The sequence below is a fragment of the Trichosurus vulpecula genome, chromosome 4 (assembly GCF_011100635.1).
Source record: "Trichosurus vulpecula isolate mTriVul1 chromosome 4, mTriVul1.pri, whole genome shotgun sequence".
Taxonomy (NCBI): domain Eukaryota; kingdom Metazoa; phylum Chordata; class Mammalia; order Diprotodontia; family Phalangeridae; genus Trichosurus; species Trichosurus vulpecula.
In genome coordinates, this window is record NC_050576.1 from 284605771 (window position 1) to 284627632 (window position 21862).

General features: G+C 39.1%; 1 protein-coding gene across 1 annotated transcript; it reads left to right on the forward strand.

Moving 5' to 3' along the window:
- Positions 1 to 499: 499 nt before the first annotated feature.
- LOC118846294 (peroxisomal trans-2-enoyl-CoA reductase-like) lies at positions 500 to 21806 on the forward strand. The gene is made up of 8 exons (XM_036754662.1): positions 500 to 831; positions 6300 to 6433; positions 10118 to 10283; positions 11240 to 11321; positions 15536 to 15632; positions 16277 to 16387; positions 17925 to 18036; positions 21198 to 21806. The coding sequence occupies exons 1-8, from the start codon at positions 708 to 710 to the stop codon at positions 21281 to 21283; spliced, it is 912 nt and encodes a 303-aa protein (XP_036610557.1). The 5' UTR covers positions 500 to 707; the 3' UTR covers positions 21284 to 21806.
- The last annotated feature ends 56 nt before the right edge of the window (positions 21807 to 21862 follow it).

Genomic DNA, 21862 nt, shown 5'->3' on the forward strand with positions numbered 1-21862 from the left:
GCAAATCCTGTGTTTTTGCACCCTGACTCGCTAGTCCTCTGCCTACAGGACCAGCAAGGACAATCCCATGAAGGTAGGGGAAGGGAACAAAAGCCAATCAATTCTAGTCCCCGCAGGTGCATACAGGGATGTGTGGATTGTCTTTATCCACAATGGAAATGGGTTTTTTTTAATTGAGGAAAACGCATTTCATTCCCCACAAGCTCACCGTCCTTGCCTTGGGCTTTTTCTTTTCTTTGTTTCTTTTGACACCAACTACAAAACAAACAAACAAGAAGACATAATAAAACAAACCGGATCCACACTCTCTCACCTGAGGCTGCACCTGGACCAAGGCCGGGGAGAGGTTGCAGGGATTGCGGAAACCGCTCACCTTTCTCCCCAGAGTTTAAAGATCGCTCTGGTGGTGTCCGGGCTAAGCATAGGGTGAGGGTGGGGCGAATATCCTAAAGAGGTTTGCGGGGCTAGGATCCCTCCTCCCCACAGACGATCACATGGTGTGAAAGTGGGTGGTCCTGCGTGGGCGGAGAATTGGCCGCGTCCTGGGGCTTTCTTCCCACCTCTAAGCTGTTTTGTCCCTGACTAAGTGCGACTAAAAAACTCTCCTGGGAAGGCAGGAAGACTGCTGGGCTGGTGTGCCGGTCTCTCTGCTTGTCTTCCTGCAGGCGTGGGATCTTTCGCTCTGTGGGTCAGAGACAAAGCGGGTCATGGGGACGGTGGCGAAGATCAAGAGCTGCCTGGCTGCAGGGCTGTTACGGAACCAAGTGGCTATCGTCACCGGCGGCGGCACAGGCATTGGCAAGGCTATAGCTGCCGAGCTGCTGCACTTAGGTGTGTCGGTGTGCCCGGCCCGGCCCTGGGAGCAGAACTGGCGACACTGAGAGGGAGGGGCAGAGTTGGGACCGAGGACCCTGGGAGATGCTGGGGGCAGTTTGGGGGACCGTGGGGATAAAGCGAGGACACTGAGGGGGAAGGAGGCAATGCAGAAGATGTCGAGGACAGACGGATAAAGGGAGGGCACTGAGGCGAAAGGGTAGAGGCCGAAGGGTAGGAGTTGGTGGGACCCTGGGAGGTGAGGGTCGAGAGAACATGGAGAAGGGTCTGGGGACGATGTGGGAGAGGAACTGAGCGGACATTAGGAGGAGAGGGAAAGGGGCTGGTGGGGTCAAGGTGAAAGACGGTCTGTGGAAGACGTGCGGGGGGCGGGGGGGGTGGGGCTGCTATGACTAGGCCTGGGGAGCCAATGAGGGGAGAGGGATAGGGTTTGCATAAGAGGGGCAGGAACCCTGGAATCCGGAAGTGAGGAGAGGGACAAGTTGGAGGGAAGCTGGAGCTCAAGTCCTGGAGGGTCACTGAGTAAAAGGGAACTGGTTGGCAGGAGGAGTGGGACCTCTGGGAGAGGCATACAGGCAGGGGTTTCATTGATTGTGGGTCAAAGGTTGGAGGCCAAACCGAAAGCAGGAAATTGTATTGGCATGCTGAGGAAAAACTGCTGATGGCAGCATCAACTTCCAAGATCATAAGATTACTTTATATAACGTTTCAAGGCTGTGGTCCAGAGCCAATCGTCAGCATTCCGCCCACAATTTAGAACAAATTAGTAACTTTCACAGTAGAAAGAGCAGTAAAAAAAAGTGAGAGTCATTCAAGGAAGGAAAGGGAAAGCTTCTGGGGGAGTATTTGCCAAGTAGCTGGCTAGTTTGCTATTGGAAGAGAAGACATTTGCTGTGGAAGGGCAGGCAAGATAAAAAGAGGTGACCAAATACTTTAACAACTGTGAAAATGGTCCCCTTAGACAGAACTGCAGGGATGAGGTAACATTTTAGACCAGACTTCAGCTGTCTCTTATCTGAGGACTGGGATACTAGTTACCAAAACAGTAGATCAGACCATTAGAATTTACTGTGTTCTTGCATAGTTCATTATGTTGTGTTTCTTCTTTAATAACTATTGTGTCTTTTATCATTCTATTCGGCCTTATTATTCTATTAAACTTTCTATTATTAGTTCACCTGATGGTTGGGTGTGGGGGAGGTCCTTATATTCATTCATCAGAATGTTGCAAAATGATTGTGGTTCCTATCTGGAGCCAGAGTCAGACTTCACTCGGAGTCATTGAGACCTGGGTTTGAATGATGCTTTACCCTTAATTGCTATATTATAACTGTGGGTAATCCCCTTAACTTCATCTTCAGTTTTCATCTCTGGAACAAGCAGAAAATTCTTTTAGTTTCTACCTGTCACAGTTGTTGTGAAGTTCAAGGAGCAAAATATACACAAAAAATGCTTTGCAAATTTCAAGTACTCTATATTTTCTTATCACTTTTAAAGAGACAGAAGTGGTTTAGAGGAAAATGGGGAGAGGGTGAGTGTCAGGACATAGGTGACTCATATAGGACTGAGAGAACAGCATTGTGAGTGTAGCAAGGTAGATGGCATGAGGGTGTCACGCTTTCTTCGTACTTTATCAGCCTCAGTATGCCTGACATTATATTCATTCTCTTATTTTTATTTTTCATCCCCAGATCTAGAGAAATCAGGGCAGTTAACTGGGATACTGGATAGAGCTCTGGGCCTTGAGTCAAGAAGACCTGAATTCAAATTTGACCTTAGACACTTAATAGCTGTGTAGCCCTGGGCAGGTCATTTAACCCTGTTTGCCTTGGTTTTCTCATCTGTAAAGTGAGCTGAAGAAGAAAATGGTAAACCACTCCAGTATCTCTGCCAAGAAAACCCCAAATGGGGACACTAAGAGTCCAACACAACTAAACAACAATAACGAATTTGGATATTTTCTTTCTAATTAATTAGCTTGAGGTTCAGAGTCTCATAGAAGTGGAGCTGGAAGGCACCTTAGAGAGCATCTAGTAAAACCCTTTTATTTAACAAATGAAGAAACAAAGGATTCAGTAAAACCTGGTTACCTGACCTTAGGTCTTGATCATGAAAGATGAGTAAGTTTACTTCAATGAAGAAAAATGTGAACACTTAGAAAAGGAGACCTCACAGCATACTAGCCATGTGACCATGGATAGGTCAGTTACCCTAGCTGGACCTCAGTTTACATCTGTAAAATGGGGATAACGGTATCTATAATAGCTACTTTAATGTTATGAGCTTCAAGTGAGATAACAGGTAAAGTGTAACCTTTTGGACAGTTATATAAATGTCAGTTATTATCTTCTAATTTTTCCATTCAGTCAGTCATCTGAGTGACACTGCACTGTGAGAAGAACTGAGGTATATACAAAGATAAACAAGCTGTCTAACCACTCCAATACTCTACTGGTTCATTTCCCTTCTCCCAGTCCCTCACTATGGGTGTCCTATAAGGTTCTGCCCTGGGCTTCTCTTCTACCTCTATATTCTCTCCCTTGTGATTTGATCCACAGCCCTGGCCTGTGCTCAATTGTCACTTCTTTGTGGATGACTCCAAATTATATATGCTACTTTCTCCCCTGAGTCCCTGGTCCACATTTCTCCTCACCTACTGAGCATTTTTGCAGATAGGTCCCACTAGGCCCTCTAACTCAACACATCCAAATCTGAATTCATCCTCCTCAACTTCTCCACACCTGCCCCCTTCCCCCTTCCAGTGTCCCTAGGTCTGTTGGTCACACCAACATCCACTTGGTTATTCAGGTTTGAAGCCTGAGGCATTAATTCTTTCTTCCCTCTCCTTTTGTCCTAACATCTATTTAGTTGTGAAGCCCTACCTATTGCCTCTGTGAAATATTTCTCATGCCTATCCCCTCTACTCTGCTAACTATCCTGCCACCCTTATTCAAGGCTTTATGACTTCTTCCCAGACTCTTAACTACTCTCTGCCTCCATTCTTTCTTCTGGTCACTTGATCCCTTTAAACAACTGCCAAAATAATCATTCTTGTCCTTAGATCTGACCATGTCACTCCTCTGCTCAAAAACTTTAGTGGCTCCTCGTTGCATTTTTGATAAAATAAAATTATTTTAGCCCAGCATTCAAGGCCATCTGTATTCTATTCCCAAATGACCTCTGCAGTCCTATTTATCTCTGGTGCCCATTAGGTATCTATATGCCAAGCCAAGCTAGTCAGCTGTTCCTCAGTCTTTTCGTGGCCTCTTCTGTCTTTTCTCATTCATGCAGATCATCCCCAAGACAAGACATACATTTTCTATGTAGCCCCATCTGCTGAAATCCCTCTCTTCAAGACTCAATCTAGGTGCCACCTCCTCCATGAGGCCTTCTTTTCAGCAGTCCAGCTGAAAGGGATCCCACCTTCAAATTTTTTACAACCCACTGTCTGGATTTTTTCTTTGTACTTGTCACAGAGAACATTGATAGATAGATAGATAGATAGATAGATAGATAGATAGATAGATGGAGTGGAATGTTTTATACCATTTTTATATCCTTTTTGTAATTTCAATAAGACTCAGAGTCGGAACTGATTAACCAGAAGAAAAGCCTGATCTTAACAGTCTCTGTTCTCTGAGTAAATTCAGAATGCCTCTGTCTTATGTCAACAAGCCCAGATGGGGCTGATGTAAGAGCATTAATTCCTTCTTCTGCCCATGTCCATTAAGGATGAGACCTTTAGCCCCAAGGAACTATCTTGGGTTATGTGACTTTTTCTTATCTTAATATTTTATAGACATATACTATGTTATGGAATGTTAATGGCAAATTAAACACAGAGATCTTGGGTTGTAATTCCAGTTGACACTTTGTCAACTATCCTGACTATTGTCCATTCCATTAAGGAAAATCCTCTTCTTGTATTGTGGTTAGACATACATGGGGATCATAAAAGTGAGGTAACACAGGCTTGCTGAGTCTGCTAAAAATAACATATATAAGTTTTCTCATTTCTTTGTTCAGACAGCCAGAGCTTATGCTCTGACTCCTTGTACGTACAAGTAAGCTAGCTTAGCTATGCTTTAAGGGAAAATAACAAACAACATGGATTTTTCTATCACCTAGCTTGTTTGCCTCCTTCGACCAAACTTTCATGTTTAACAGTTAATAGATAGATAGATCTTATTCTTCTTGTTAGCATGTAAGGTCCTTGAAATCAGAGATTGTAATTAACTACCCAGTGCCTTGTACATTGTTTCTCTGACCTCTGATTTCTTCAGTTTTGTAAATTCTGATGTAGACGTTCCTTCTAGTCACGAAGACTTACAATTCCTCTGTAACTTAGAGGTGCAGAGAGTTGGCTATGGCAGAGAGAGGTTAAGTGATGTCCATGGTCACACTGCCAGCAGGTGTCAGAGAAGGGACCTCAGTTCTAATATTCCTGATGGTAAAAGTTGGCCCTTTGTCCACTATATCATACTGCTTCTTTTGCCTAGCAAGTAGCAACTGCAGATAAAATGTTTGTTGAATAAAAAGAGAAGAGAGCATTCTTGAACTAAAAACTACGGTGTGAGAGCAAGGGCTATTTTCTTATTTTACATCAACCAATCAATAAATATTTATTAAGCACTTACTATATGACAGACACTGTCACAGAACTAACCTGGATGCATCCACAAGGAATTCCTTTATGGCAGGAGTCCTTATCCTGAGGCCAACAGATCCCAAAGGACCCTTGGATAGATTTAAGGGGTCCATGAACTTGTATTTTAAATATTTTGAGAAATGAATATTAATAATGTAATCCTATGTGTTTATTTTGTGTGTTTAAAAATGATCTTGTGAGAAGGGGTCCCTAGTCTTCACCAGCCTGCCAAAGAAGGATCTATGAGAAAAAGTTTAAGAACTCCTGTGTTATAGCAAAGGTATACAAGCATATCATCAAGCTGTACTGTGGATATAGCATTATGGTATGAAACACATGACATAGGTAAGTTTGTATTACCTGAAAAAAATATGGATTCATGGCCAGGCATATCACAGCTTTAATACCTGAGCACAAAAGGTTATTTACATCTTATATTCTGTATTGTGCAGGGACACATTAGATTTTTGGGAGGTCAATATCACTGCTGTTTTAGAAATATCTGGGCCCTTCCTGTCTTTCTGAATTCATGCAGGCCATCCCTCAGAGGAAGACCAATAGCTCATTGGGTAGATTCTTTGTGAAAGGCTTATGGAAAGACAAATAAGAATTGTATGGAATGAGAATGCAAACTTTATGTGGGCTTTGATCTGTTAATGGGGTACCCAAACTCATTAGGTTATGGATTCACTGAAATATGTGTGATTACTGCTAAAGTTGGCAACAAGTAATAAGATTTTTTAAAAATTCAATTTGTTTTTTATATTCAATTTTATTCCCTAATAAGATAGATTTATTTGTTTGGTTTTCTTGCCAGAATGTAATGTAGTTATTGCCTCCCGTCGATTTGATGTATTAAAGTCTACAGCAGAAGAGTTGAATGCTGCCCGCCTTCCCTCCAACCCAGCTATTGTTGCTCCCATCCAGTGCAATATTCGAAAAGAAGAAGAGGTGAAGTTCATAACTCTAATTTTTGTTTCTCTAAAAGTTATGAAAATTATGTGGAGAGTATAGTATGGTCCTAAGTACTTCTTTGATATATTTTTCTCATCCTAATGTCCTATTGATTAGTAAAAATGCTTGGGAAATTGTTTACTTCTCTTCGCCAATTTTTTCTGGTTAATATCAGATTAACTACAATTACTTTTTTCTTTTAATCCTTGTTGATAATTTTTCTAAACATAGTTTCTTTCCTTTTTAAGTATACTGTATTCAAAAGACGTAAATCTAGCAAACTATGTAGGCTATCACTAGCACCAATCTTAAGTTTATTAAACAAAATCAGCATCCTCCTTTCTGTGAGTGTACCAAAAAGGCAGAAGATTTTGCTGTGATTATTGAGTGGCAAGACAGAGGGGAAGGAGGAGTGAAGTAGAGAGGATACATGTGAAAAGCAGATTGTCTGAGGTGGAGTCAGCCACTTAGCTATGAGTGGTGAAAGACCATAAGAAGAAGAGAACTAACTCACTCACATTCTCACTCTCTCTCTCTCTCTCTCTCTCTCTCTCTCTCTCTCTCTCTCTCTCTCTCCCTCCCCCTCTCCCTCTCTCTCCCTTCCTCCCTCCCTCCCCTCCTCCCTCCATCCCTCCATCCCTCCCTACCTCCCTCCCTTTCCCTCCTCTCTGTGTATATGTATATAAATATGTGCATATTCACATACGTAAAATGTGTGTACATATGTAAAATGTATGCACACATATGTAAAAATGCATGTGTACATGCATAGTAATATGCATGTGTACATATATGTAAATGCATATGCGTATCTGTAAAATGTGTGTATATGTGTGTAAAAATATAAAATGTATACTTATGTAAAATATATGTGTACATATATAAAATGTATCAATATATGTATAATGTGTGTACACATATATGAAATGTGTGTATACATGTATATAAAATGTGTGTGTTCATGTATATAAAATGTATGGATACATATATATAAAATGTGTGTATGCATATTAAAATGCATGTATATACATATGCATACATATAAATACATACATATACATCTATAAAATATGTGTGTATAGACATATATACAAAATGTGTGTATATACATATATACACATATGCCTATGCATACACATAAATATATATATACACATATACACACACACTTCTAAGGGGAAAGAAAGAAGACATCTGGCAATAGATAATCATCAGACTATTAATTTATATTTCTATGCCATTCTGGAGGCAGCTAGTGTAGTGGATGTGGAATTAGGAAGCTCTGAGTTCAAATGTGCCCTCAGACAATTAGCAGTGTGAATTTGGGCAAGTCACATAACCTCAGTTTCTTCAACTATAAGATGGGGATAATTATAGCATAAATATAGGGTTGTTGAGAGGATCCAATGAGATGATATTTGTAAAGGCAATTTGCCCAGTTGCTAACACAGAGTAGGCACTATCTCTGACACATGGTAGGTGCTATATAAATGTTTACTACCTCCCTTCTAAAGTTTGGAAAGGATAGCCCTCACAATAGCCCTGGAATAATGTAGGGAGTACAGGTATTATTATTTCTGTTTTACAAATGGGGAAACTCTTGAGACAAGTGAAATAACTTCCCCAAGGCCACATATCTAAATGATAGAGCTACATTTGAACAATGCTTTCTTACTCACTTAACCTCCTTTGGCTGTAATCCACCAGAGAAGGAAATGGCAAACCACTACAGTATCTTTGCCAAGGCAATCCTGTGGACCATGGAGTCATGAAGAGTGGAACATGACTAAATGACCTGACAACAACAACAACTTCTTACTCCACATCCAATACTCTTTTGCACATTGCCTCTAGGGCAAGTATCGTTAGCTGCAGTATGAAGATCATGAAACTGGAGATCAGCACTTTGCCCACTGGTTGCAGTCATTGCCATGAATAAACATTGGCTGAGGCTGTGATGTGTGGTGGGTGAGAATGGGGATTCAGGCCCAGCATTATGATCTCTGGATGTTTAGAACTGGTTAGTAAGAGGCAGAACAATTGATCTTCATAAATACATTTTTTTTTTACAGATTTGTGAACTGCTGCCTTTTAGTTCCTTCTGATGTGTGTCTCCTGAGTTAGGGCCTGTTGTGGAGGGATTGCAGCCATGCTACTCTTCATCATTAGGTTAGCAGTAACAGTTTGGGTTCTTTAGCCAACTTATTTTCTTGTGCTTGTTTTAGGTTAACAATTTGGTTAAATCCACATGCTGTGGTTGAAACCAACCTGACTAGCACGTTCTACCTTTGCAAAGCAGGTAGGGATGGAACATACTCAGAGACACTAAGCCTTTCTTCATTTTTAGATCATAACTTCCCCTACCCCTGAGAAGTATTACTTGCACTGAGGTGCCCAATTTTTTTTTAATTTAATTTAAATTTATTTATTTAACATATTTGGTTTTCAGCATTGATTTTCACAACAGTTTGAATTACAAATTTTCTCCCCATTTCTACCCTCCCCCCCCCACTCCAAGATGGCTTACATTCTGGTTGCCCTGTTCCCCAGTCAGCCCTCCCCTCTATCACCCCCCTCCCCTCTCATCCCCTTTTCCCTTCCTTTCTTGTAGGGCAAGATAAATTTCTACACCCCATTGCCTGTGTATCTTATTTTTTAGTTGCATGCAAAAACTTTTTTTGTTTTTGAACATCTGATTTTAAAACTTTGAGTTCCAAATTCTCTCCCCTCTTCCCTTCCCACCCACCCTCCCTAAGAAGTCGAGCAATTCAACCTAGGCCACACATGTATCATTATGTATAACCCTTCCACAATACTCATGTTGTAAAAGGCTAACTACATTTTGCTCCTTCCCAACCCATCCCGCTTTATTGAATTTTCTCCCTTGACCCTGTCCCCTTTCCAAAGTGTTTGTTTTGATTACCTCCACCCCCATCTGCCCTCCCCTCCATCATCCCCCTGCCTTTTATTTTTTTTTTATCTTCCTCCCTCTTCTTTCCTGTGGGGTAAGATACCCAACTGAGTATGTATGGTATTCCCCCTCAGGCCAAATCTGATGAGAGCAGGGTTCACTCATTCCCCCCTCACCTGCCCTCTCCCCTCCTCCCACAGAACTGCTTCCTCTTGCCACCTTTATGCGAGATAATCCACCCCATTCTATCTCTTCCTATCTCCCTCTCTCAGTATGTTGCTCTCTCATCCCTTAATTTCATTTTATTTCTTTTAGATATCTTCCCTTCATCTTCAACTCACCCTGTGTCTGCTCTCTCTTTTACATATATATATATATATATATATATACACACACATAAACACATATATATATATACATATACACATACATACACATACATACATATACACATAGATATATACATACATACACATTCACTTATAGGTATACATAAACATATATATATATATATGCATATTCCCTTCAACTACCCTAGCATTATGATCTCTGGATGTTTAGAACTGGTTAGTAAGAGGCAGAACAATTGATCTTCATAAATACATTTTTTTTTACAGATTTGTGAACTGCTGCCTTTTAGTTCCTTCTGATGTGTGTCACCTGAGTTAGGGCCTGTTGTGGAGGGATTCCAGTCATGCTAATCTTCATCATTAGGTTAGCAGTAACAGTTTGTGTTCTTTAGCCAACTTATTTTCTTGTGCTTGTTTCAGGTTAACAATTTGGTTAAATCCACATTAGATATCCATGGTAAGATCAATTTCTTGGTGAACAATGGAGGAGGTCAGTTCTTATCTCCTGCTGAACTCATCACTGCAAAGGGATGGAATGCTGTGGTTGAAACCAACCTGACTGGCACTTTCTACCTTTGCAAAGCAGGTAGGGATGGAAAATACTCAGAGACACTAGGCCTTTCTTCATTTTTAGATCATAACTCCCTCTACCCCTAAGAAGTATTACTTGCACGGAGGTGCCCAATTCTTAAAGGACCTTCGACTTTACAAGTGTGAATGTTCCCTGCACTGATGTACATTGCAACCTCTCTACAATTTAGTACGTTATCTTCATAAGTATCTAAAAGTAGTTGAAATCTGGCCTCAGACACTTACTAGCTGCATGACCCTGGGCAAGTCACTTAACATGTTTGCTTCAGTTTCCTCACCTATAAAGTAAGCTGGAGAAGGAATTGGAAGAAAAACAACATGCCAGTATCTTTGTCAAGAAAACCCCAAATGGGGTCATAAACAGTTGGACACAATTGAAACTAAACAACAACAATAGTCCCATATAGTAATAGTTATATTGTTAATTGGTCTATTAGATTATTATTCTAATAAGTTTAATAATATTATGATAGCTATATTATGTATAGTTATTCAGGCATTTCAATGGTGCCCTAATGCCCTGACCTCTCAAGGGTCCACACCTCCAATTTGGAAAACACTCATAGTTCTATACTATTATATCACTGAAAACTGTTCTGTCTCTTTAGTGATTAAATACTTTACATGTTGGGGTGATGATCTGAACTGTGACTTCTCAGACATCAGAATAAAGGAGTGCTAATGTAGAAAAGAGGCTTTTATCTAAGGAAAGATTTAAAAGAGTAAACTGATGTGACATTATTTAATCCGGAGAAGACAAATTGGAGGACTAACTAAGTATCAGTCTTTATGCCCAACAACAGTTTGCTAAGAAACATGGGGAATAGCTGAAAGTCACATGGATAGCAAGTGGCGGAACAGAGATTTTTACCTAAATGCTCTGATTTCAGGGTCACCCCTTATTACCTTGTGTTGTATGAAAATGATTTAATTTTATTGTCTTTGGAATAGTATTCAACTCCTGGATGAAGGAACACGGAGGGTCTATTGTGAACATCATTGTCATATTAAGTCAAGGATTTCCTGGAGGAACGTAAGAATTTTTACATCCTTCTTTTTGTCTTGGAACTCTGCTTCAATTCTTTTAAATGGAGTTTTGATGCCTTTTGTGATTTCAGACTGCCTTCTTGTTTGTTTGGGGCTTTAAAAAGATACTTTTACGGTATTCCTATGTGCCTGGCAGCATGGTAGGTGCATGTTGGATTTGGGATTGCTCCTGTCGTCAGGTGTTAGATGATACAACCAAAGGATATGCTGAGCATCAGCACACTTACTCTTCATAATCAGGACAGCTGCATGCTAATGGATGTCATAGATGTTTCTGATGATTTCATTTGTACCCTTTCTGTGTGTCACAGCATTGACACAGTGTATATATCCTCCATCATCACCCTGCTTTTCCTCATTATGCTTTACTTTAACTATCTACCCAGGACTCTAGGATAAAGCCAGCTTTTTAGACTTTTGCAGATTTTAGAACTTTTTTGGTGCTTTTTGTATTACCTGCTGGTTGAATTATCTCTGAAACCATTAGATACTGTTTGAAGTGTGTGTGTCATTCTTTCATCTTGAGATGTTTTTCTGCCTCTTTCTTTCCACATTTCAGATGGGAGTTGAAAATCCTTTTTTTAGGGAGGGGGAAGAGGGAATCTTTTCTAAAAACTGTCCCTTAATTGTTCATTCCCTCTTTAAGGAACACCTTTTCATCTTTATATTTATGATATAATATATGTGCAATCATGTAAAACATTTCCATATTGGTAATTTTGTGCAAGAAGATTAAAAGATGAAAGGAAGAAAGGAAGGAAGAAGGAAGGAAGAAAGGAAGGAAGGAAGGAAGGAAGGAATAAAGAAAGGAAGATAGAATGCTTCAGTCTATATTCAGACATCAGTTCTTTCTTTGGAGGGAGAAAGCATTTTTTATCTTGAATCCTTTAGTCTTGGATCATTGTATTGCTGAGAATAGCTAAATAATTCATAGAATTTTATTGTACAATGTGGCTGTGGCCATGTACAATGTTCTCCTGGTTTTGCTCACTTCACTTTGTATCAGTTCACGTAAGTCTTTCCAGGTTTCTCAATACCTTTAAAATAATGGTTGCCCTACTTATTTCCATAAGTTCGGGTGGATACATAGAAAATTTTCTTTTAACATCATTTGGTTTCCAGAATAACTTCCTGGAACTTGCTTGAAATACTACACTGTTTTGGCAGAGCCAAGTGGGCGGCTGGAAAGTAGAGATTTGCTTAACCTCCCCATCAGGTCCGTCCAAACACCTATAAAAATGGCTCTGAGCAAATTCTAGAGCTGTAGCACCCACAAAATAGCAAAGGGAAGCAGGGCTCCAGCCCAGGACAACCTGGATGGTCTCTGGGAAGGTTCTATCATATGGAGCTGGGAGTGGAGCAGAGCACAGCACAGCGTGGGCCACACCAGGACATACCAGACCGGGAGCCAGGCACAACAGGCTGTAGCACCCTGATTCAGTGATCTGTGGAAGTCATCAGACTTCTCAACCCACAAACACCAAAGACAACACAGAAGGTTAATGGGAAAAGCTGTTGGGACAGAGTGAAAGAAGTTCACGGTGGGCCACACCCTGGGGGCTGCAGAGGCGGTGCAGCTCTGAGGCTGCTTCCACAGCTACAGCTGAAATTGCTTCTGGCCCCAGGCCCACCTGGTGGGAGGAATTAAGCAGAAGATTAGCGAAGGATTGCAAAGCCTCCTTTACCCTGCCTGGATATGGGCCGCAATCCTGGTTGCAGGTTCTTGGGGGAGAAGGAGCACTGGTGTGGCAGAGCTTGCTGTGTAGAAGTAGCTCTGAAAACAGCAGCACAGCCCCTCAAGCTTGGGGCAAAGTACTCTCTACTCTACAAGCAGTCATACCCCAACAAAAAGCTCAAGCGTCAAGTAGTTGGCTGGAAACATGAACAGACAGCGAAAACAGACTCAGATTCAGACTCAGACTTCAGAATCTTTTTTTAGTGACAAAGAAGACCGAAACATACAGCCAGAAGAAGTCAACAAAGTCAAAGAGCCTACATCAAAAGCCTCCAAGAAAAATATGATCTGGTCTCAGGCCATGGAAGAGCTCAAAAAGGATTTGGAAAAGCAAGTAAGAGAAGTAGAGGAAAAACTGGGAAGAGAAATGAGAAGGATGAGAGAAAATCATGAAAAACAAGTCAATGATTTGCTAAAAGAGACCCCCTAAAAAACTGAAGAAAATAACACATTAAAAATAGACTTACTCAAATGGCAAAAGAGCTCCAAAAGTCAATGAGGAGAAGAATGCCTTGAAAGGCAGAATTAGCCAAATGGAAAAGGAGGTCCAAAAGACCACTGAAGAAAATACTACTTTAGAAATCATGTTGGAGCAAGTGGAAGTTAGTGACTTTATGAGAAATCAAGATATTATAAAACAGAACCAAAGGAATGAAAAAATGGAAGACAATGTGAAATATCTCATTCGAAAAACCATTGACCTGGAAAATAGCTCCAGGAGAGATAATTTAAAAATCTTTGGACTACCTGAAAGCCATGATCAAAAAAGAGCCTAGACATCATCTTTCAAGAAATTATCAAGGAGAAATGCCCTGATATTCTAGAGCCAGACGGCAAAATAGAAATTGAAAGAATCCACCAATCACCTCCTGAAAAAGATACCAAAAAGAAAACTCCTAGGAATATTGTTGCCAAATTCCAAAACTCCCAGATCAAGGAGAAAATACTGCAAGCAGCCAGGAAGGAACAATCTGAATATTGTGGAAACACAATCAGAATAACACAAGACCTAGCAGCTTCTAAATTAAGGGATCAAGGGGCTTAGAATATGATATTCTGGAGATCAATGGAACTAGGATTAAAACCAAGAATCACCTACCCAGCAAAACTGAGTATCATGCTCTAAGGCAAAATAAGGATTTTCAATAAAATAGAGAACTTTCAAGCTTTCCCAGTGAAAAGACCAGAGCTGAATAGAAAATTTGACTTTCAAACACAAGAATCAAGAGAAGCATGAAAAGATAAACAAGATAGAGAAATCATAAGGGACTTACTAAAGTTGAACTGTTTTATTTACATTCCTACATGGAAAATGATGTGTATGATTCATGAGACCTCAGTTTTAGGGTAGCTGAAGGGAATATACATATATGTGTGTATATCTATATCTATCTATATATAAATATATATCGAGAGAGATAGAGACAGAGACAGAGGGCACAGGGTGAATTGAATATGAACGGATGATATCTAAAAAAATAAAATCAAATTAAGGGATGAGAGAGGAATATATTGAGAGAGGGAGAAAGGGAGAGATAGAATGGTGTAAATTATCTCACATAAAAGTGGTAAGAAAAAGCAGTTCTGTTGGAAGGGAAGAGGGGGAAGGTGAGGGGGAATGAGTAAATCTTGCTCTCACTGGATTTGACCTGAGGAGGGAGTAACATACACACAGTTGGTTATCTTACCTAACAGGAAAGGAGGAAGGAGATAAAAAAGGGATGGATGATAGAAGGGAGGGCAGATGGCGGAGGAGGTAATCAAAAGCAAACATTTTTGAAAAGGGACCAGGTCAAGGGAGAAAATTGAATAAAGGGAGACAGGATAGGAGAGAGCAAAATATGGTTAGTCTTTCACAACATGAGTTTTGTGGAAGGCTTTTACATAATGAAACATGTGTGCCCTATGTTGAATTGCTTGCCTTCTTAGGGAGGGTGGGTGTAGAGGGAAGAGGGGAGAGAATTTGGAACTCAAAGTTTGGAAAGCAGATGTTCAAAAAAAAAGTTGTGTTTGCATGCAACTGGGAAATAAGATATACAGGCAATGGAGCATAGAAATCTGTCTTGCCTTATAAGAAAGTAAGGGAAAAGGGGTTGGGGGGGAGTGGGGTGACAGAAGGGAGGACTGACTGGGGAATGGGGCAATCAGAATATATGCCATCTTGGATTGGGGGGAGGGTAGAAATGAGGAGGAAATTTGTAATTCAAAATCTTGTGGAAATCAATGCTGAAAACTAAAAATATTAAATAAAGAATATCAAATTACAAAACAAAACAAAAAAGAAAAAGAAGTACCAAGCTGTTTTGTGACAGCTTCTAAGACAGGTGATACGGGCCCAAATATTTCTAAACAGGAGTGTCTTTTCTGAACTCTTCTTCTGTGACTTAATGCACCAGTCAGTTTTCATGTAACTATGAATGATGAGTGGAAGTTAAATGAAGCCTTTAATTTTTTTTCTTTGATAGGCACAGTGGAGCAGCAAGAGCTGGGGTTGAAAATATGAGCAAAACTTTGGCAATGGAATGGGCCCCCTATGGAATAAGAATCAATTGTATCAGTCCTGTAGGTAACCAGTTAAGTGTATACAGTTTGTCTTCTTATTGTTACAATTTCCCTAGTCATAGGTACATTCTAGGTTAATATTAACTACAAAATAGGGCAATAGGCAAGTTAGAGATTCTGTTTGTTGTCGAAGTATTCTTTTATGTGAAACAAAATTCATAAAGAATTTTTCTAGTGCATTAATATGTTCGTTTCTTGTGCTTTAACTCCTTGAGAGAGGCTGGAGTCAGTGAACTTCAACTCAAAGTGGTAAGAAGGGAGGAAGAGTAATAAATCTACAGACAGAAAGCACTTTCACAATGTGAAATGTCTTTGGACAGTAGATCTTTTTATTGGGAGCACGTATTCTAAAAGGTACTGAGAAATAAAATCTTTCCTTGTTGACTCTTACTCTTGGTAGCAGAGCCTCTGACTGGCAGTTAGTTCAGAGACCCAGGTGTTCTGTATGTCCATGCAAGTGGGTAATCCACTTAGAGAGATAATTGTACCTCTATGACATCACTGAGAAGCAAAATAGTAGCTCTGTGAATCTTTATATCTAATCTCTTCTTCTGCTATTTAAATCTATATGCTGATAGTTCTAGTTGGAATTCAACCATTCTTTCACTTATTTTTTTAACTTTTCCTTTTGTCCCCAAACCTAGGGAATAATTTATTCCCCAACTGCCTTTGGCAGCTATGAAAAGGCTACACAGACTCAGATAAACCAGTACTATCAACATTGCCTAGCTAAGAGATTTGGTGTTCCTGAGGAGGTAATATCTCTCTCTCTCTCTCTCTCTCTCTCTCTCTCTCTCTCTCTCTCTCTCTCTCTCTCTCTCTCTCTCTCTCTCTCTCTCTCCCTCTCCCTCTTTCTCCCTCTCCCCTTCTCCCCCTCTCTCCCTCTTTCCCTTCCTTTCTCCCTCTTCTTCCTCATGTCTATCTCTCATCCTCTTTCCTCCCCTTCTCTCATCTTCCTTCACTCTCTCTACCTGTATCTTCTCTCTTTTCATATAGCCATAGAATGTTAGAGCTTCAAAGAACATTGGGGGAGGGAGGAGGGACAGAGAGAATATTTGAGGGACCATTGTCCTTTTCAGGTTTTAAAAGAACTTTAAATAGTTAATGGATTCACTAATGTTTTTGGTCGATAAGCTCTTCTGGGATGCAAAATGCTCAGTTGATAGAAAGCAGTTGCTGGAAGAATAGACAGAGGAGAGGTACTTGGCTTTTAGTGCCTTCAGATATAGTTAGAGAAAAACTATAAATACCATATGCATTTCACAACTCCTTCATTTTGGGAGAAATGTATGTCTGCTCTTTCTCAGTCAATATAGTCTTTCAGATTAGTAAGCTCTAGGGCAGAATCCAAATGGTTTAATTATGTATACCAGCTATCTTCCAGCTTCCCTGAGTTAATTATGTTGAGATAATTGATTCAGCAATTTGGAGGATGTATGTTTAAATGAATAGAAGAAAGACCTTACATATATACCGGGGGGGGGGGGACAGTACCTAAGGTGAGTTTAAAAACAGTAAAATTTTTTATCCTGAAATATGAACAAAAATAATGCCAGCTATATGTTGAGAAAACACGAGCCCTATGTACTCAGATCTGAAATTATAGGGTAATTTTATGGGTATGTCTGTGTGCATACACATACACACATACATATGACAAATGAATGTTCATTTTGTTGATTTCTTCAAGTCTATTGAATCCATACAGGTATCTGATTTGATTCACTCAGCTCCCAATCTGTACTACTTCATATTTCACTATTAATTCTTTTAATAAAGGCTAAAAAATCATCTTTTACCTTTTGCAATTTTTACCCACCTGGCCAGTAATTTCCACAATTGTTCAGAGAAAATCAACAAAGTAATGCTTAGTGAGGATACGTAAAGCACATATGCAGTCAGAATTTTGCTTTAAGGTATGATATTCAGGAGTATATAAAGTAGGAACCACATATGAACATCCGCTTACTAGAAGCTGTATCATGTTACTGTTCAACAAAAGGGAAACAAAAAGGAAAACTTCCCAACAATGAAGGTTTTCTAAAAAATAAAATTAGTCCAGAAAATTGTTAGGTAAAACAGTTCATATGATCACTCGCCCCCTGATATCACAGAAGGGATTCAGTTTTAGGTACACATTGTACTAAATGTTATCTAGGAAGCTGTCTAACATGGTGGTTCTGTGACATATATGGATATGTATATGCCTAAATACATAGATATGGATAGAAAAGTATTAATATCTCCCCACTTGCACACATGAATGTAACATAGGCAAATTTTATTTCTTAGATCTCTTCCGTTGCATGCTTCTTGTTATCTCCTGGAGCTTCATATATTACAGGACACACGGTTGTTGTGGATGGTGGTAGTACTGTGTATTCCAGAAGGTTGGACATACCAGGTGAGTCGTGAAGAAAAATGACTGAACAAAAAGTTGGGAACTTGCAATATAAGATTTTGAATTTTCTTAAATGATTCCTTGAGTGGTAAGATGGCTCTCTCTCCCTTTTAAAGGGCACCACAGGAAGGGAAACTTGTAAATCTGTGATAATTAATTTGAAAAAGAAATTACCTTTTTATGTAAACTCTGCAGAATTTCACAATATAGAAAAGCATCTCTAACTCTCTGTTTCTCTGTCTTTCTGTCTCTGTCTCTGTCTCTCTCTCTCTCTCTCTCTCTCTCTCTCTCTCTCTCTCTCTTGCAGGTGCACATATATGTGCACACACGTGTTTCTGGGTCAGTCAGTAAACATGTAATAAATGTTTGTTGACTGACGAACTGGGTAGAAATATAGCTCCCCAAATAATTCTATATGCAGCCAAATGTTTGACTAGTTGGAATAATGCTCAAAGTCAGCACTAAGTGAAAATAAAGGATGAGGTTGAGAAGACATTGCCTGCAATGTTAATGAAATCTTGAGCTACTAAAAGAAGCTGTTGATGCTGATAACTGGGATATGTGTAAAAGAAAAGACATTGACACTGATTATCAACATGTTTCACAAAATGTTAACAAAAATGCTAAGCCAATGTAAAACAAATCACAGCTAGGAAGTCGAAACAGCTCAGAACCTTGTTAACAAGCCTTGAAATCTTTGCCAAATAGAGAGATATAGCATCCAAGGATAATACAATTTTAGGATAGAAATTGCTTTGCAAAATGTTACAGAGGATGGTGGTGGAAAATTATGAGTGGGACTCCCTCACAAAATGGTACAAAGAAATAGAGGGGAAAACAAGACTCAAAAAAACTTTATGTGAGAACTAAGTCAGACCATCTTGAGAGAATTCAAAGATAGGAGGACAACAAACCAACAAAAATGGAACAACTGTAAAAATAATTTGTATTTCTATAACAAATTATTTTCATCTTGAACTCTCTTCTCTTCATCTGATAACCCCTTGACATTATCTCTCTGCAGATGACCCCCAAATATATATTCAATCCCAGTGTCTCCCTGACACTTCAATCCCACATCATCAGTTGCTTATTGGATATTTCAATTCCTTAAAACATCTCAGATTCAACTTGTCTTAAACTGAACTCATTCTCTTTCCCCCACAAACCCTCCTCTTTTCTTAATTTCTTATTTCTGTTGAAGCTACCACCATCCTTCCAATCTCCTAGGTTCTTAACCTTGGTGTTATCATCAACTTCTCACTTTTCTTCACGCTAAATGTTAACTCAGTTTTCAAATCTAGCCATTTCTACCTTCACAAGATCTTTCCCATTTGACCCCTTCTCCCTACTCATACTGTTCAGTCCCTCATGACTTCTGGCTTAGGTCATTGTAGCAACTACCTTTTCAGTCTTTGCTTCAAGTCTCTCATCACTCTATTCCAACCATATATATTCTTGCCAAAGTAACTTTTCCTTAAGCACAGATCTGACTGTATGACTCTACCAGTCAAATCCAGTTTTATACCCCGTTACTTCTAGAATAAAATATAAACAAATCCTTCTATTTATCTTTTAAAGGCTTTCACAACTTGGCCTCAACCTATCTTTCCAGTCTTATTGGACATTATTCTTCTCCCAACATTCTAACCCAGCAATTCCATTTGTATGCGCACGCGCACACACACACTCACACTCACACTCACACATACAAACAGACACTCAAATTTGAATATAATAGGAGGAAACAAGTGGACTGGCTTGAATTTAGGAAATTATCTATAGATTTCAGTGATCCTACAAATTTTTTTAACACTAATATTCTGATAATTATATGGCTACAAATCTTAGACTACCTTAGTCTCTTAAGAATCAAAATTTTGAGGGATTGAGAGGGTGGTGGAAAGTTGTAGTTGGCTTTAAATAGTCTGTCTGTCTGTCTGTCTGTGTATCTATCTATCTATCTTTCTACTTACCTTATCTACCTACATCCCCCCAAATACACATACATACATGTATACATATACATACATACATAAAAGCAATTGTGACTGTAATATAGAAGATTATATAAAATATGCTATTCAATAAGTATATAATTAGAAATTTATGTGGTGAAGACAGAGAGACTGCCTTACTGTGACACTGTAAGCATGGGAAGATAAAGAATTAGAGCAGGGTTTTTTAACTGTTTTTGGTGTTGTGACCCTTCATCAATCTGGTGAAGCCAACCTTCTCAGAATCGTGTTTTTAAATACGTAAAACAAGGTACATGGGATTACCAAGGAAATCACTTTTATAGAAATACAATTATAAAAAGAATTTTTTTTAGTTTCTGGTCCCTATGTTAAGAGCCCTTAAGCAAGAGAAAGTCCTGAGATGTGTTCACTAGATCTTTTCTGAAGGATTTATGGGATGGTTTTGACAAGAATCCTGCTGGATAAAGTGTGGGCGGATTATAATCCAGAAATTAGGAAGGAAAGAAGGAAATGGGTATTTTTTAAATACCTACTGTGCCAGGCACTGGGCTAAGTGCTTTACAAATATTCATTTGAACCTTACAACCCTGGGAGGTAGGTGCTATTATTTATCTACATTTTTTAAAATGAGGAAACTGAGGCTGAGAGAAGTTAAGTGACTTGCCCAGCGTCACACCTAGGAAGTATCTGAGGCTAAATATGAACTCAGGTCTTCTTCACACTAGGCTCAGTGCTCTATCCACTGTGTCACTTCAGAAGTAGTACCCATATTGTCAAGCTTCTGGATCTGTTGAAGCATGGAAGCATATTGGTCTTTGTATACAAGCCACTTCCCTAAAATTTTTTTAAAATGCTGTCACAAACAAAAATAAAATCCCCAAACACAAATTATATATAGTGCATATTCTTTTTTTTTACAAGCCAGATTTTAATTAAACAGTATGACCTCTCTTCAGACCAATGCCATGTAATATCTTAATAATATGTGTTAATTTAATCATAATTAATGGATGTGTTCAATGTTCTGATGATGGTTGGGTTTCCCCCAGGAGTTGTAGAGGATTTGTTGGAGAGACACTTCTAGGCATGGGATGGGTTTAGGAATATGTTTATATCCTAAGAAGAAAAAAGTTCACACATTTGCCAATAATAACTTGAATTATTTCACTCATTTAATCTTAACAGACCATGACAACTGGCCTGATGGACTATGGGATCTTTCCACAGTCAAGAGATTGAAAGCTCTCTTAAAGGAGAAATCCCAACTTTAAACTGAGGAAAGTAAAAAAATGAAGTCTTTTCTACTTTCAATGAAGAATGAATTTTAACATTTTCTGAGAATTTATACTTTTTATGGAAAATTGCCTGCTGCATGAAAAAAATTATAAATCATATCTTGGCACAAGGAATGATTCCAATGATTTAAAAAACATGCCTATATGTCTTTTTAATGTTTTCAGAATGTCGATGCAGATTAGAAAAATATAAACCTCAAGTAATCACCTCTTCTGTTTTGATTCTTACCTCTTAAAATGCGGAATATAGGGAAAGATAAACAATGTACTTGTTTGTGGTGCATTACCCCTTTGAGCAGTTGAGTGAAGCAAAAAATAAACTAAGAATGATTAATGGTAGTGTTCTCTTTTCCTTCTTAGATTTATTTTATAGGCCCAAATGAGAGAAAAAGTCTGTTGGGATCATGGACTTTACAAGCACTTTTACATAAATTAGTCATTTGGGGTAGCAGTGTCTGCTTTCTTTTTATCAATAAACTTATGTTATTTTGAAAAATAATATCTGGTTTTGTTTTGCTTCTAAAACTAATGCAAGTGGAAGCCCCCTCTATGACA

Coding starts and splice junctions, on each gene's coding strand:
- LOC118846294 (XM_036754662.1), top strand. CDS start 708: ATGGGGACGGTGGCGAAGATCAAGAGCTGCCTGGCTGCAGGGCTGTTA. Junction 6,434..10,117: donor ATATTCGAAAAGAAGAAGAG/GTGAAGTTCATA, acceptor TGCTTGTTTCAG/GTTAACAATTTGGTTAAATC. Junction 18,037..21,197: donor CAGAAGGTTGGACATACCAG/GTGAGTCGTGAA, acceptor TAATCTTAACAG/ACCATGACAACTGGCCTGAT.